The 12,249-nt window shown below is 58.8% G+C and overlaps 1 protein-coding gene across 1 annotated transcript; it reads left to right on the forward strand.

Moving 5' to 3' along the window:
* Positions 1-3,748: 3,748 nt before the first annotated feature.
* On the forward strand, positions 3,749-5,575 carry LOC119102422 (guanine nucleotide-binding protein G(s) subunit alpha isoforms XLas). The gene is made up of 3 exons (XM_037225789.1): positions 3,749-4,818; positions 5,123-5,157; positions 5,512-5,575. The coding sequence occupies exons 1-3, from the start codon at positions 4,360-4,362 to the stop codon at positions 5,573-5,575; spliced, it is 558 nt and encodes a 185-aa protein (XP_037081684.1). The 5' UTR covers positions 3,749-4,359.
* The last annotated feature ends 6,674 nt before the right edge of the window (positions 5,576-12,249 follow it).

A 12,249-nucleotide genomic window follows, 5' to 3' on the forward strand; every position in this document is an offset into this window, starting at 1 on the left:
GGTGTTCATTGAGGTTGAGGCATCCTGTTCATGGAACTGCTGCCGCTGGTACCGCGGCCAATCACAATTGGAGTTGGAGTGGCCGCTTCTCTTTGCGGCTGGTTGGCAGCGAACTTGGTTGACCACAAGAGGTTGCGGGCTTGCTTCGCTGGGCAACGGAGCTGGCTCGTCGAAGGCGCATGCAAAACCTGTGACCCTCCATGTTTGACATGACTTCCGGAAACATCCAACATCATTGGTAGGATTTCCTGGCCGATGCGACCTATGTCTGACGGGATAGCTTTCTGACGGAAGCCGGGCGTCCGATGTGCTGACCACCACGGACGTGTGTGGGTCATGAAAAACTATCGGTGAGCCAGTGTTTCGTGTAGCATATGCTACACATATGCTCAAACGAAAGCCCATCTCGGACCCACAAGGGTCCGAGATGGGCTTTGATGATGGTCCGATGGGATTTGATGGTCCGAGATGGGCCACAAGAGTCCACTTGGACACGCTGGCTGGTATCATGGGATACAATTCTTTTGACGATCCTTCCTGGCATTATGTCTCTGTCCATTATGCTGCTAACGTAGAAAAAGGGCAATGATCGCAATGTTGCGGGTCTGCTGGATAAGGCAAATGAAAAATTACGTGACAATATTCCGGTCCATGACTGTTTTGTCAGACATGGATGTGATGAAATGTAACTCACAAATTCAGAGTTAGCTCTTAGGTGTTTCCTGGAATTGTAGCTGTCAACATTTAGCCGCGTTGTTATCAATAGATGCTATACATTGAGTCAGAAAAGGCACGTGTCCACGAGAGCTACTTTTTGCGCTCGCGCCTGCTTTCTTGTCAAAGTTGGGGCTGGAGCGCATTCCCGAGCTGAATACAACATGAAACCACATTATCGTAGATGTGGGGGCTGGCGTATTCCGCCTTGGGTCGAATGCAAAATTTCATCATAGGGGAGCAACGCCGATTTATGGGCAAAATGTCAAATATGTGTCAAAACCTTTGCGTGACTCAACGGATTTCGCTTCTTTTTAAACGAGCATTCCAAAACGAACTCCCCTTGATCAAAGTTACTCTGCTACCTTCAAAGTCTAGACTTTTAGAGATATTGTTTCTTGTTAAACTTTGGCCATCAAGTATAGCCCGGTTGCCCCTTCCCCCCCCCCCTCCCTCCAATGGATCCGCCCTTGATTTCGTCTCGCAGGTGTCGGCAGTTGTGAAACGCCCCAACGAAACACGAAAATACCGTCTAAAGTTGAGGTGGAGCCAAACGGACGGCATTGCAGAGACATCAGTTATTACTTTCAGCGACATTTCTGTTCACAAATATCTTTAGAATACTGGCCGTTCTCGTCGCCGTCGGGACCCCGCTTGACCATTTGAGATACGCGCCCAAAATCAGCCCCCAAGAATATCGCATCGCATATATACGCAGGAATCGAAGTGGGGGCGCGAGGGTGGAGTGGCGCTGGCATGTGCTGCATACCTCAACGAATTCAAAGGCTACGCAATGTGTTATTGGTGGGTACCTTAAGGGCAATGACAATGTCTTGCATTATTGATCGAGATGTACAAATGTTAAGGGCATGAGTACCTGTGCATCCGGTCCGAAACTGGGGCGTGAGCCCCAGTTTTTGCCAGTAATTTTTTTGCGGTATTGGCGGTTTCTTCTCTCTTCATTTTTTAAATCACCATTTCATGGTTGGCTTGTTGCAGTCTCATCATTACCGCATGGGCTTCAATGATGTCAGATACCTGTACCTTATTATCTTAATTATACTGTAAAATTACAGCATTTCATCTATCCTGTGGTTCCTGTGTGGACAGTACTTGCCACCAACAGATATTGATCCAATGAAATTTGCTGATGCAAGGAACAGTTTTGTGTGAAATATCTGAAACATTGTTGCATGAACTGCTTAGAAACAACATCAACTGTAAATACCTTACGGAGTTTGCTAAAATATTAGGCAAAACAGAGACATGTAGAATGATTGATGCCATCTTGAGATATTTTGGTATCCTTGTTTAGAATTGCTACAACTGAAAGGGTTCCATTGCCTTTCATTCTTGAGCACTTTTAGAAGTTTTGTCATAACAGCTCCAATGTGAGCCAAGCACCAGCAGTACCACAGTTTTCTTTTGTATTGCAAGATAAGTATGGTTCATTATATTGCATCCAATTTTAAAACATCTAGATATTTTGTTTTGATTTGTGAGTTATTGAGATTAACAGCTGCTTTTTGGAGGACCAATCCACAGCAGCTTTACAAAAAATGATATGGGTTTGTATATTTGGTCTTATCCCTTTAAATAACAATGCCCCTGATGATATATCATTGTTGTTTGGCATGAACATGGTGGTGCTCGTCCTGAGATCTCAACAAGACCTTGTTAGGTGGGCTGAGGGCAAACAAATATATGTGGTTTAGTGGTTTTAGGTTTAAGAGCAGGAAGTACTGAAGTAGGTAGTTCACTCTGCTTTAGACCTTAAATGGTTGATCTGGTGAGAAAACATGTTTTATGGGTGAGTTAAGGTCAGCAGAGACTGCTGCTAATCGGATGTTTGCTGCCTCACTTAGGTCGGAATTTAGGAAGCATTAAATATCTGATCAATGTCTGCCATGGTTTGCTGCCTGGCTTCTGTGTTAAGCATAAAATGAAAAGCTACATCAGCATTAACAAATGTGCATACAAAACAGGGGAAAAAATAAGCACCTCATTATATTGACATGAATGCTCATCAGTCACACATTAGATGATTCACACAATATGACATTAATGTGGTGCCATCAGGGTTAAGCAATCCTGTGGTGTGTACTAATGAGTGAGCAGTGGCATGTGATACATGTTTGTATAGGTGTGGTTTAGCTTTCAGAGTTGACATGGTTGAAAATTTTGAGGTGTAGGGTAGTGAGTTGAATGCAAGATATAAATTTTTGGATGCTTGTGATGTATGGCATGTATTTGTTTTCATGTCTTGTTATGTCACAACCATACCCCACAGGACTGCACCACTTGGACAGGACTGCTTTTTAGTGGGGTATTCAGGATGGCAGGGGGCATTCAAAGCATTATTCCTCATGAAATCCCATCCTGAATGTGCAACAATTCAGGTGTATTTGATACAGCATGTATGTTTTTGTGTAGTGTACATATGACATGCCACATTTTCTCATTGACAGAGTCCGCAGCAGCGATTGCCACACATTGCCATTGACTGCTTGCTGTGTGGTCCTGGGCGACTGACCAATGGCATCACCAGACTGTGACTGGTGGGGCGGCGCGCCACCGGCCAGCGTGGCGCGGCTCTGGCAGCCGCCGCCGCCACCCGAGCGTGACGCTGATGGCCAGTTCGCCGACGCGGACACCTCGGACGAGGAGGGCGAGGTGGCGGCGCGCTGGGGCGGCAGCTCGCTGCAGACGGTGGTGGCGGCGCCGGCCGGCGGTGTGCCGCGCCTGGCACTCTGCGACATGGTGGCCTCGCCGCGGCAGCTGGCTCCGACCGAGAGCCCGCGCAGGGACGAACCGCCGCCGCACTCCGGCCACGGCGACGGCGGGCGGGCGGAGGAGAGAGCGCGCAGCAGCGGCGCTGAAGGCGACGCCGGCTCCGGGGCGGCCTCCGCCGCCGAGCAGCGGCGCAGCGTCCCGTCCGCCCGCGGGGACTCTCCGCCGGCCGGCGGGCCGCCGTGGGCCGAGGCCAGTCCGCGCTCCGTGCCCGACACGGCCAGCGTCTCGCTGCGCAGCTTCCTGGACGCGGCCGACCTGACCGGCGACGCCACCGACTCCGAGGCGCCTGGCCCGCCGCTGTCGCTGGCCCCCGACTCTGCGCGCACTGTGACGGGTGGCCGCTCGCCGCTGTCGCTGCCCGCTGCTGCTCGTGCGGCGTCTGCCAGGGCCGGCGAGGAGCGCGCCACGGCGTCTTTTGACCTCGGCGGGCGAGGGGAAGAGCCTGTAACGGCGTTTGACAACTGTGATGCGTGGGACGAGCCTGCGAAGTCAGTGGAAGGTAGGAATGTAGACGGTGATGAGGTGTCGCTGGAGGAGTGCAGCGAGCGGGACGGGTCCGCGGCTTCATTGGAGTACGGGCCCCGCAGTGGCCATTTGGCGCCACAGGCTGGTAACACAGCAGCACCCGCACACCACGCTGTCAGAGGCGGCAGATCGGTGGTAGCGCTCGGCCCGCTGGCACTTCTGAGGGAACGATGCAGCGCTGGAACTGTCACCTCATTCGTGAGTTCTGCCGCGGGCGAGGCGCTGGTGCCGTTGCCAGGCAGCGGCAGAAACGAGTCATCAGCGCCGCCGGACAGCTCCGGCCGGGGCGTCATCACCTCCAGGACAGGTGGGACGTCCGGGGAGAACATGGGAGGCGGCACGTCGGCGCCACCGGACGACTCCGGCCGAGGCGCGACGGTGACATCGGCGACTGACAGCGACGCGACCCGAACACGCGCCACACCAGAAGACCCAGATGGCGGTGGGACCGCGGCATCACCGTCGGACGAGGGCAGAAGCGGTGGCACGCTAGCATCGGCAGACCAGGCCGGCCAGGGCAGCTGGGCGCGGCGCGACAGCGCGGGGCCGGCTGACGTCGACTCGGCGGGCGCTGAGGGCGCCACGTTCGCCGACTTCGACAGTGTATCCGCCGAGCCGGAGGAGCCGACAGCGGCGGGCCCCGCGGCGCCTTGCCCGGTCCACGGGCGGGCGGCCCATCGGCGTGTGGCTAAGCGCTCGCCGGCGCGCCGGCTCTCGTTCACGCTGGAGAACCCCAGCCCGCTGCTGGTCGAGTACTACCTGAAACACCCGGAGGAGCGGCTGCAGGTCAGACGCCGCTGGCAGCTTAGTGGTGGGGATGGGATCAGCAGGGCTCAGTTCTTGCGTGCTGGAATTCTGCAGTCCCCAAACAGCAATGTTTTCGTTTTGTATTCGATGTGACTTTAGTGCGGAATAATGGCTATTGACCTTTGGAAGGGTTTCCACTTGCATTGTTTTCCACATGAAAAGAAATCATAAGTAATTAGCGAACGGCAAGTAATACTAGCCAACTTGTAACGTACCGAGAGGAACAGCGATCTCCTGTAGTGCAGCGCTCTGGGTCGGCTTTGGCAAGTGTTCGTCCTCTCAGGTGTTGGAGAATGCGGCAGCGACAGCCACCGAGTCGCCGGACCGGCGGCCGCAGCAGCCGGCGCCCTCGGCCCCCTCCGAGCCGGAGGGGGCCGAGGCGCGGCGCCGGCGCCGCTGGCGGGACGAGCGCGGCTCGGCGGCCGAGCTGCGCGCGGCGCTGGCCGAGCGGGCGGGACCGGGCTCGCCGCCGCCGCCGCCTCCGCCGCCGCCGGCTGACGTGCCACTGGGCTGGCGCAGCGTGCTCCAGAGCCTGGCGTCGGGACGGGACGCGCCGGCCCCGGAGCCACCGGCGCGCTGGCGTCGCTCGGCGCCGCCGCCGCCCCCGCCGCCCCTGGCCGGGCTGGAGCTGTCGCCTCGCCCCTCCGGTGAGTGTCGCCGCCGTTGCTGTAGCTGGCCGCCGAGACTCTCGGAGGGAGCTCCGGAGATGTTAGTCGTGTTTAAACAGACCGTATAGGCTTCGCGTGCAACCAGAATAATCATACTTGCAATATGCGCCCTGGAAATAGGAGGTGGGTAACGCTTCCTTCATTGTTTTCACGCCGCATCGGCCCTGGGCCAGCCGCCCGGCGTTTGTCGAGCAAAATATGTGTGTTCCGGTCTGGTCTGGTTCCTCACGTGCCGTTTGTGCGGCCTCCGTCTGCCGTCGTCGCGAGCCTCCCCTCCAGCGGCTGTGCTCAGCGTTCCGTGCGTGTGGCCAGGCTGGCCGTCTGGCCGCCGCCGGCGCGCACGCGCCTCGCCACGCCCGCGCCGGACGCCGCCGAGCCTGTCGCCTCTCGCCGGCCGCTCGCCCGCGCCCTGCCGGCCCACGCCCAACTTCGACTCGCGCGCCATTCAGGTGAGGGTCGCCAGCGGGCAGGATGGCCGCGCGCAACGCTGGCCCCACAGCTGTGGGACGGGAGTGCTGGGGCCGGGCGTGGTGATCACGGGAATGCTATTCCGGTTGGGTCGAGACGCCATGCCGCGCCGAGGGTGGGGAGGAACATTGGTGCAGCACAACAGCTGCTGCAGTGGGCTCGAGTGTAACCGCGCTGAGGCCAGATGTTCATGATCGCGCACGTTCAGGGCCGTTACAGTTGGGGTACCGACGTGAAGGAAATGGGGTGTGTGCTCTTCGCGTTGGTCGTGTGTGAAGACTGGTGCATGACTCCTGTGTTTTTGTGATATCGTGTCGTGACCAAAAGTTCGCGTGTCACTCAGTAACGAGTTCATGCCTGGTCCCTGTTTTTATCGGGATTTTTGTACCGACTGCCGGCTAGTGCCGAGGACATCATCGACTGTCCTTACGCCGACCGTTTGGCATGCAGGATATCCTGCAGGGCCGCAGTGCCGTCGGCCCGGCGTTCACGGCCGGCTGGAACACCCCGTCGCCTCCGGCGGGCCGGACCCCGCCGGCGGGCCGCCATGCCGCCGCCATGTACTCGCCGACGCCGATGGACATGCCGCCGTCAGCCCCGTCACCGGACTCGGTCGCGCCGCCGCCAGACCCGTCACCGGACTTGGTCGCGCCGCCGCCGGACCCGGCCTCGCTGTGAGTGGTCGGCTGTGCTCCCCGTCAGCCCTCGCGCGCTGCCAGACCGGTATCAGTCCCGGTCGACGGTCAGCGGTGGACGCCGACCCCGCCGCGGGCGCCACTGTGGGCCGCTGGTTTTGTCGCAGCAGGAGATTCGTTGGCTTGTGACAAAGCCGAAATTGAAGGTAGAGGCCTGCACCCGCGTGCTGTTGTATATGCTGTTGTTGCTGTTGTTGTATATGTCCCGTTGTCGTCAGTTATTTCGCTGTGAAAGCATGAGCTGACTGCTGGAAATCGGACCGCCTCAGATTGGCTTGAGATTGACCGCGGGACCTACACTCACCAAGCGCAGCCCCTTCCTGATCTGGGTATGCGCTGCGTCTGTGCCAGGTCTCCGCTCGTGCGTTCGTGCTCCGTCGCTGTCACATACTCCGTGCGAGCGCCGCTGGTCTGATCTCGCCGGCAGACCGGCGCTGGACGAGCTACGCGATCTGCTGGCGCTGCATGAACACCAGATGGCAGCGCTGGTCGAGCAGCAGCGCCGGCAGCGGCGCGCGCTGGAGGCCTCGTTCCGCCGGGTGGAGGAGGCGGTGCTGCTGCGACTGCGCCGCCAGCTGGGAGCCGTCGAACTGCTGACGGCGGCCAGCCCGGCCCGCTCCAACCTCGGCCGTGCCACCGGGCCCGCCGTGAACTCCGACCCCGGCCGACCGGGGAGGCCCGGCCAGACCGGGGTCGAGCGAGGCGACACCCCGCCGCCACCGTCGCCCCCGCCACCGCCTCCCCTGCTGCGGCGGGTCAGGACACTGGGAGAAGGGTCGACCGTGACGGTGAGTCACGCTCTTTGCTGACAGAGTGCGCAGGTCGTCGAAGGGCCTGTACATCAAGGTAAGGTAGCTTGGACCGTGGCAATTTAGCACGCTGCGGCGGTTGCCACCGCCGGTCATCGGCTATGGCATCACTAATTGCTTAATTGTTTGTATGTGTTATTCTGTAGTGTACAGAACGGGACATGTGTTTGTTGAACCTGGGAGCGTTCAAACGTACTTTCGATGCCGTTGATGCGGCGTATCAAAGGCGCATATTTTTTAATGAGCCCGAAAAAGGGTTTTGCGTTTTACCTGTTTAATCGTCGTAGCAGGATGTATTTTGGTGATGACACCACGCAGTCTGGTGTCCGGTAGCGGACCTGCTACGAATATTAGTGGCTACCAGCTACCACCGGTTAGCCGGCTTGTGTCGCGCCGGGGGCCGAATACCTGCTGCCGTCAGGTGTGAGACGAGCCCGTGGTTCGCGCCTGGCGAGCTCGGTCGGTCGGTCTGTGCGGGTGGACCGGTGATGTCGTCCTCTGGAGCCCGTGGTTCCCGCCTGGCGAGCTCGGTCGGTCGGCCTGTGTGGGTGGATCGGTGATGTCGTCCTCTGGAGCCCGTGGTTCGCGCCTGGCGAGCTCGGTCGGTCGGTCTGTGCGGGTGGACCGGTGATGTCGTCCTCTGGAGCCCGTGGTTCGCGCCTGGCGAGCTCGGTCGGTCTGTGCGGGTGGACCGGTGATGTCGTCCTCTGGAGCCCGTGGTTCCCGCCTGGCGAGCTCGGTCGGTCGGCCTGTGCGGGTGGACCGGTGATGTCGTCCTCTTGGCTGTGCAGAGCCCACCGTCCGCGTACGAGCGGTACGACTCGCACCTGAGTACGCCGCCGGCCCGGGAGCAGCGGCCACCGTGGGCCGGCCCGCCGGCCGACGCCGTGCCGACGCCCGTGGCCCGGCGGCTGGCGTCACCACCACCGCCGCTGCCGCTCCGGCTCACCGTGCCGCCAGAGGTCAGCCTGGGGTCGGGTTCCAGCCAGGACACGGGCGTCCCGCTGTCCCGCGTCGCCGGCCGTGTCACTCTGTCCAGTGTCGCCGACCCCAGCTCACTGTTTACTGCCCCGGCCGTGTTTCGCTGTCCAGTGTCGCCGGCCGTGTTTCGCTGTCCAGTGCCGCTGGCCGTGTTTCGCTGTCCGGTGTCTCCGGCCGTGTTTCGCCGTCCAGTGTCGCCGGCCGTGTCTCGCCGTCCAGTGTCGCCGGCCGTGGCCCGTTGTTCAGCGGCGCCCGTTGCGAGCCGGCTCTGACATCGTGACGCGTCTGTGGCAGGCGCTGCAGCCGGGCATGCAGGCCCGCTACGCCAGGGTGACGGCGGCGGCGCGCGGCTTCCTCACGCGCCGGCTGATGCGCACGGAGAAGGTCCGTACCGCGGCTGGCGTCGTCAGCCCACAGCACCTCGGCGGCTAGTCCGCGCGGGCGTTGCACGTGTTAGTACCGGTTTAGGCTGTGTAGGATCATCGAACGCAAACTCCTTTGTGTCATCATCGGTCGTTTGTGCGCTGCTTCTGTGATTTGCTTGTACTCCGGCGCTGCCTGCTGTGACCTCGCGGGGATACGGTAGTGCTCATAGAAACCAAAACCTCTGATTGTGGTTATCCGTTACTTAACAAGCGCGATACATTCCCGGGTTCGCACAAGACGAAAACGTAATCCCTGCGCACTGATTAGTGTGATTCTACTCGGCTGGTCCGGTCTGGACTTTGATCGATTTTTCATCATTTCCTGTACAGCGACATACGCTTTTGTTTTCTTCTGTCACCCATGCCCCTCGCCCTCTCCTCACTGAGCTGTTTGTCCTGCGCGGGCGGAGGCAGGGTCGGATACGGCGGTTACCACCCACCCTCCCCGCCTCCCACAACGGTGCCCGGGCTGCGCTGCCTGCAGAGGCGCACCCTGGGTCCACCTCTGTCTCTCATATGCCCCCCCCCCCCCCCTCCCCCTTGTCGCTTGAGTAACTCCCGCTGGCCCCGCGGCGTGTACAGGTGCAGTCGATGATCGCCGCCGCCAAGGAGTCCATGCTGTGCGCTCTGCGGCTGCAGCGCGAGGTGGACCTGACCAAGCAGGTGACCCGGCAGGACATGGAGCTGCACGAGCGGCTGGTGAACCAGGTGAGGCCGCCGGCAGCTGCGCCGCGCATCCTCCGACGCACCGCCGATCACTCGGCACAGGGGGGCCGATCGCCGCAGTCACCGACCGCGGCAGGACTTGTCTGTTAGGAACGAATCTGCGTTGTTTGTTGGTGTCATTGATAGGTTTGGGATATGCGGAGCATTGTTGCATGGCTTGTTTCATGTAAATTCAACCAATCGATCACCCGACTTGCGGGGATTTATACGAGATTTTGTCTATACCATTGTACCACGATTGTCTATACCATTGAGTCTGCGAAAATTACAGCAACCGGAACCACGGTTTTTGGTTATAGACGTTTTCTCATTTTTGATGTCTTGAAAAAGGTGATTTCTACACGGCGCCATGCAAGGGTGGCTGACCGCTGCACGCGGGAGGACCGATTCGGTGCTCGCTGGAGGAGTCACTATGGAAATGCCCATTCCTTGCTAAGGCCTCTATGGTGAAAAGTATGGAGAATCCAAAAGTCGTGCTTGTAAAATTTGGATGGCATGTTTTGACCAATCGATTTAGTAAATTCTGGCTGGCTTTTTATGCATACGTATCTCACATCAGTTGAACATATTGGTGCCATAAATGCGTCCGTGCGAAAGGTCTAACGGCTGGTCGTTTGATTTTGGGTCCGTGATTAACATTTTGCGGGACACGGAAATTTAATATTTTTTTCCTAAGTGAAAAATGAGGTCAAAATAACAAAATAACTAACTCAAAAACGGTAGCTTCTATTTCGCTGTAATTTCCTTAAGCTCGTGTTCATATTTGGATAAAACCTTTTAGCCCATTTTTTTTCGAAATCCCAGATGGGCAATTGTTAGAAATGGCCCTTCGCTAGTTGAGTTGGTATGGCGCGACCCAAATGGCTCTTGTACTTTATTTGTGTTTGGAGTATATTTTGATCCGAGATTCTGGCCCAGTGTGGCCACCTGCTGTGCCTGTCTGTTGTAATAATTGGCCAGCGCTCGGCCGCGTGCTACCACAGCCCTCTCGCCGCCCGGTGCCGTGCCGCTCTGTGACAATTGACGGTGCCCAGGTCCGCGGCGCCTGCTACTCGCTGCACCAGCTGTTCATCGCGTCGTCGCCGACGCAGCGTCTGGCGGTGATCGCGGCCGACCGGGCGGCGCGGCAGCACGCTTCCGAGCGGCGGCGCAGCGCCGACCCCGCCGCCCACCTCTCGCGCGCCACACTGCTCGCCCTCGAACGGAAACGGCAACGGTGAGGGCGGGACACGTCCCGCCAGCAGGCAGAGAGTGGGCTGTCGGTCGCCGCGAACGGAAAATGCTATTGTTATGCGGAGTTATGCGGAGGTAACACCGGTAGCCTTTCGGTGGCGTTGCGGTACTTTATGCTAGCATTGTGTCGTGGTGGAGTGTTCCCTCAAAATGCTCCGGGCGGCATTCGAAGGCAAGCCAAATGAATTACTGCGCTCCGTCCGCATAAATCCGTCGCATTGATGCTGCTGTGGTAAAGTTTGCGACCACCCGCAGCGCAAGCTGCGCGGTGGGCGCATGCGTGCCGTGTCGGTCTGGTTGACGGCGTCTCGCAGCCAGTCCATACAGCGTGTGCGTGTCGTCGTTGCAGTGAGTCTGGCGGCGCGGCCGGCGGCCGACCGGTGACCGCCAGCCCGCGTGCCCGCTCCCGGCTGGCTCTCGGCTCGCCCAAGGCGCGCCCGGCCGCCTCGCCCAAGCCGCGCGCCTCGCCCGTGGCGCGGCCGAGGCGCGTGACGGCCCACTCGCCGCGCGCCGCCAGCAGGAGCAGCCTTTTCTCTGAGAAGTCAGGTGCGGGCCCGGACAGCGGCGCCAGTGGAGGCCTCGGTGGCGGCCGACGTGCTCGTGTTTCGTGGTTGGGCGGTGGTGGCAGCGTATCGGATGGCGCTGTCACTGGCAGATCAGACCAGTGGAGGGGGGGGGGGGGGGGGGGGAGGAGGGGTGGCCTGCGTGCCGTGCAAGACTCGCCTGACACAGACAACTGGACGGGCGTTCCAGTCAGGTCAGTTCAAGAGGGAAGGGGCGATCTGTATGCCGTGCCAGACCGGCCTGACTCAGACAGCTGGACAGGCGTTCCAGCCAGGTCAGTTCAAGAGGGAGGGGCCGATCTGTATGCCGTGCCAGACCGGCCTGACTCAGACAGCTGGGGAGGCATCCCAGCCGGGTCACACGCCGGCCGCGCTAGGCCACCAACTGACTGGGGCAATGTCTACATGTCCGGCAGCGACGTCTGACTCGGGCAGAACTGGGGGAGAGCTGAACTAGTACGGTGCACCGGCGGCTCTATGAAAGCTGACGCCTGTGGAGAGGTGGCAGCCGATCTAAACTATACGATATGACTATAAAAGTAAGATGAAATATTAAAACGCGTCAGCTGCTCTGTTGGGTGCAAGAGTGGAGCGGATAAAGACCATGAAATAAAACAGAAAATAATATAAGATATAAAAACGCATAGGCTGCTTCTTCGGTTGTGGTAACTGAAAAAAATGGATATAACGACCGAGGGGCATCAGCAGTTTTCACAAAAGGGGATTTGCCCCTTACAATTTTAATGATATAATGCCCGATTTACCGCGTTTCCGATTAAATATGACATTTCCAGGTGAGGCTATCCCCCAGATTCCAGTATGACCGCTTCAATCCTGAGTTG

Source organism: Pollicipes pollicipes, unplaced genomic scaffold (assembly GCF_011947565.3).
Source record: "Pollicipes pollicipes isolate AB1234 unplaced genomic scaffold, Ppol_2.1 Scaffold_5724;HRSCAF=6776_pilon_pilon_pilon, whole genome shotgun sequence".
Lineage (NCBI taxonomy): Eukaryota > Metazoa > Arthropoda > Thecostraca > Pollicipedomorpha > Pollicipedidae > Pollicipes > Pollicipes pollicipes.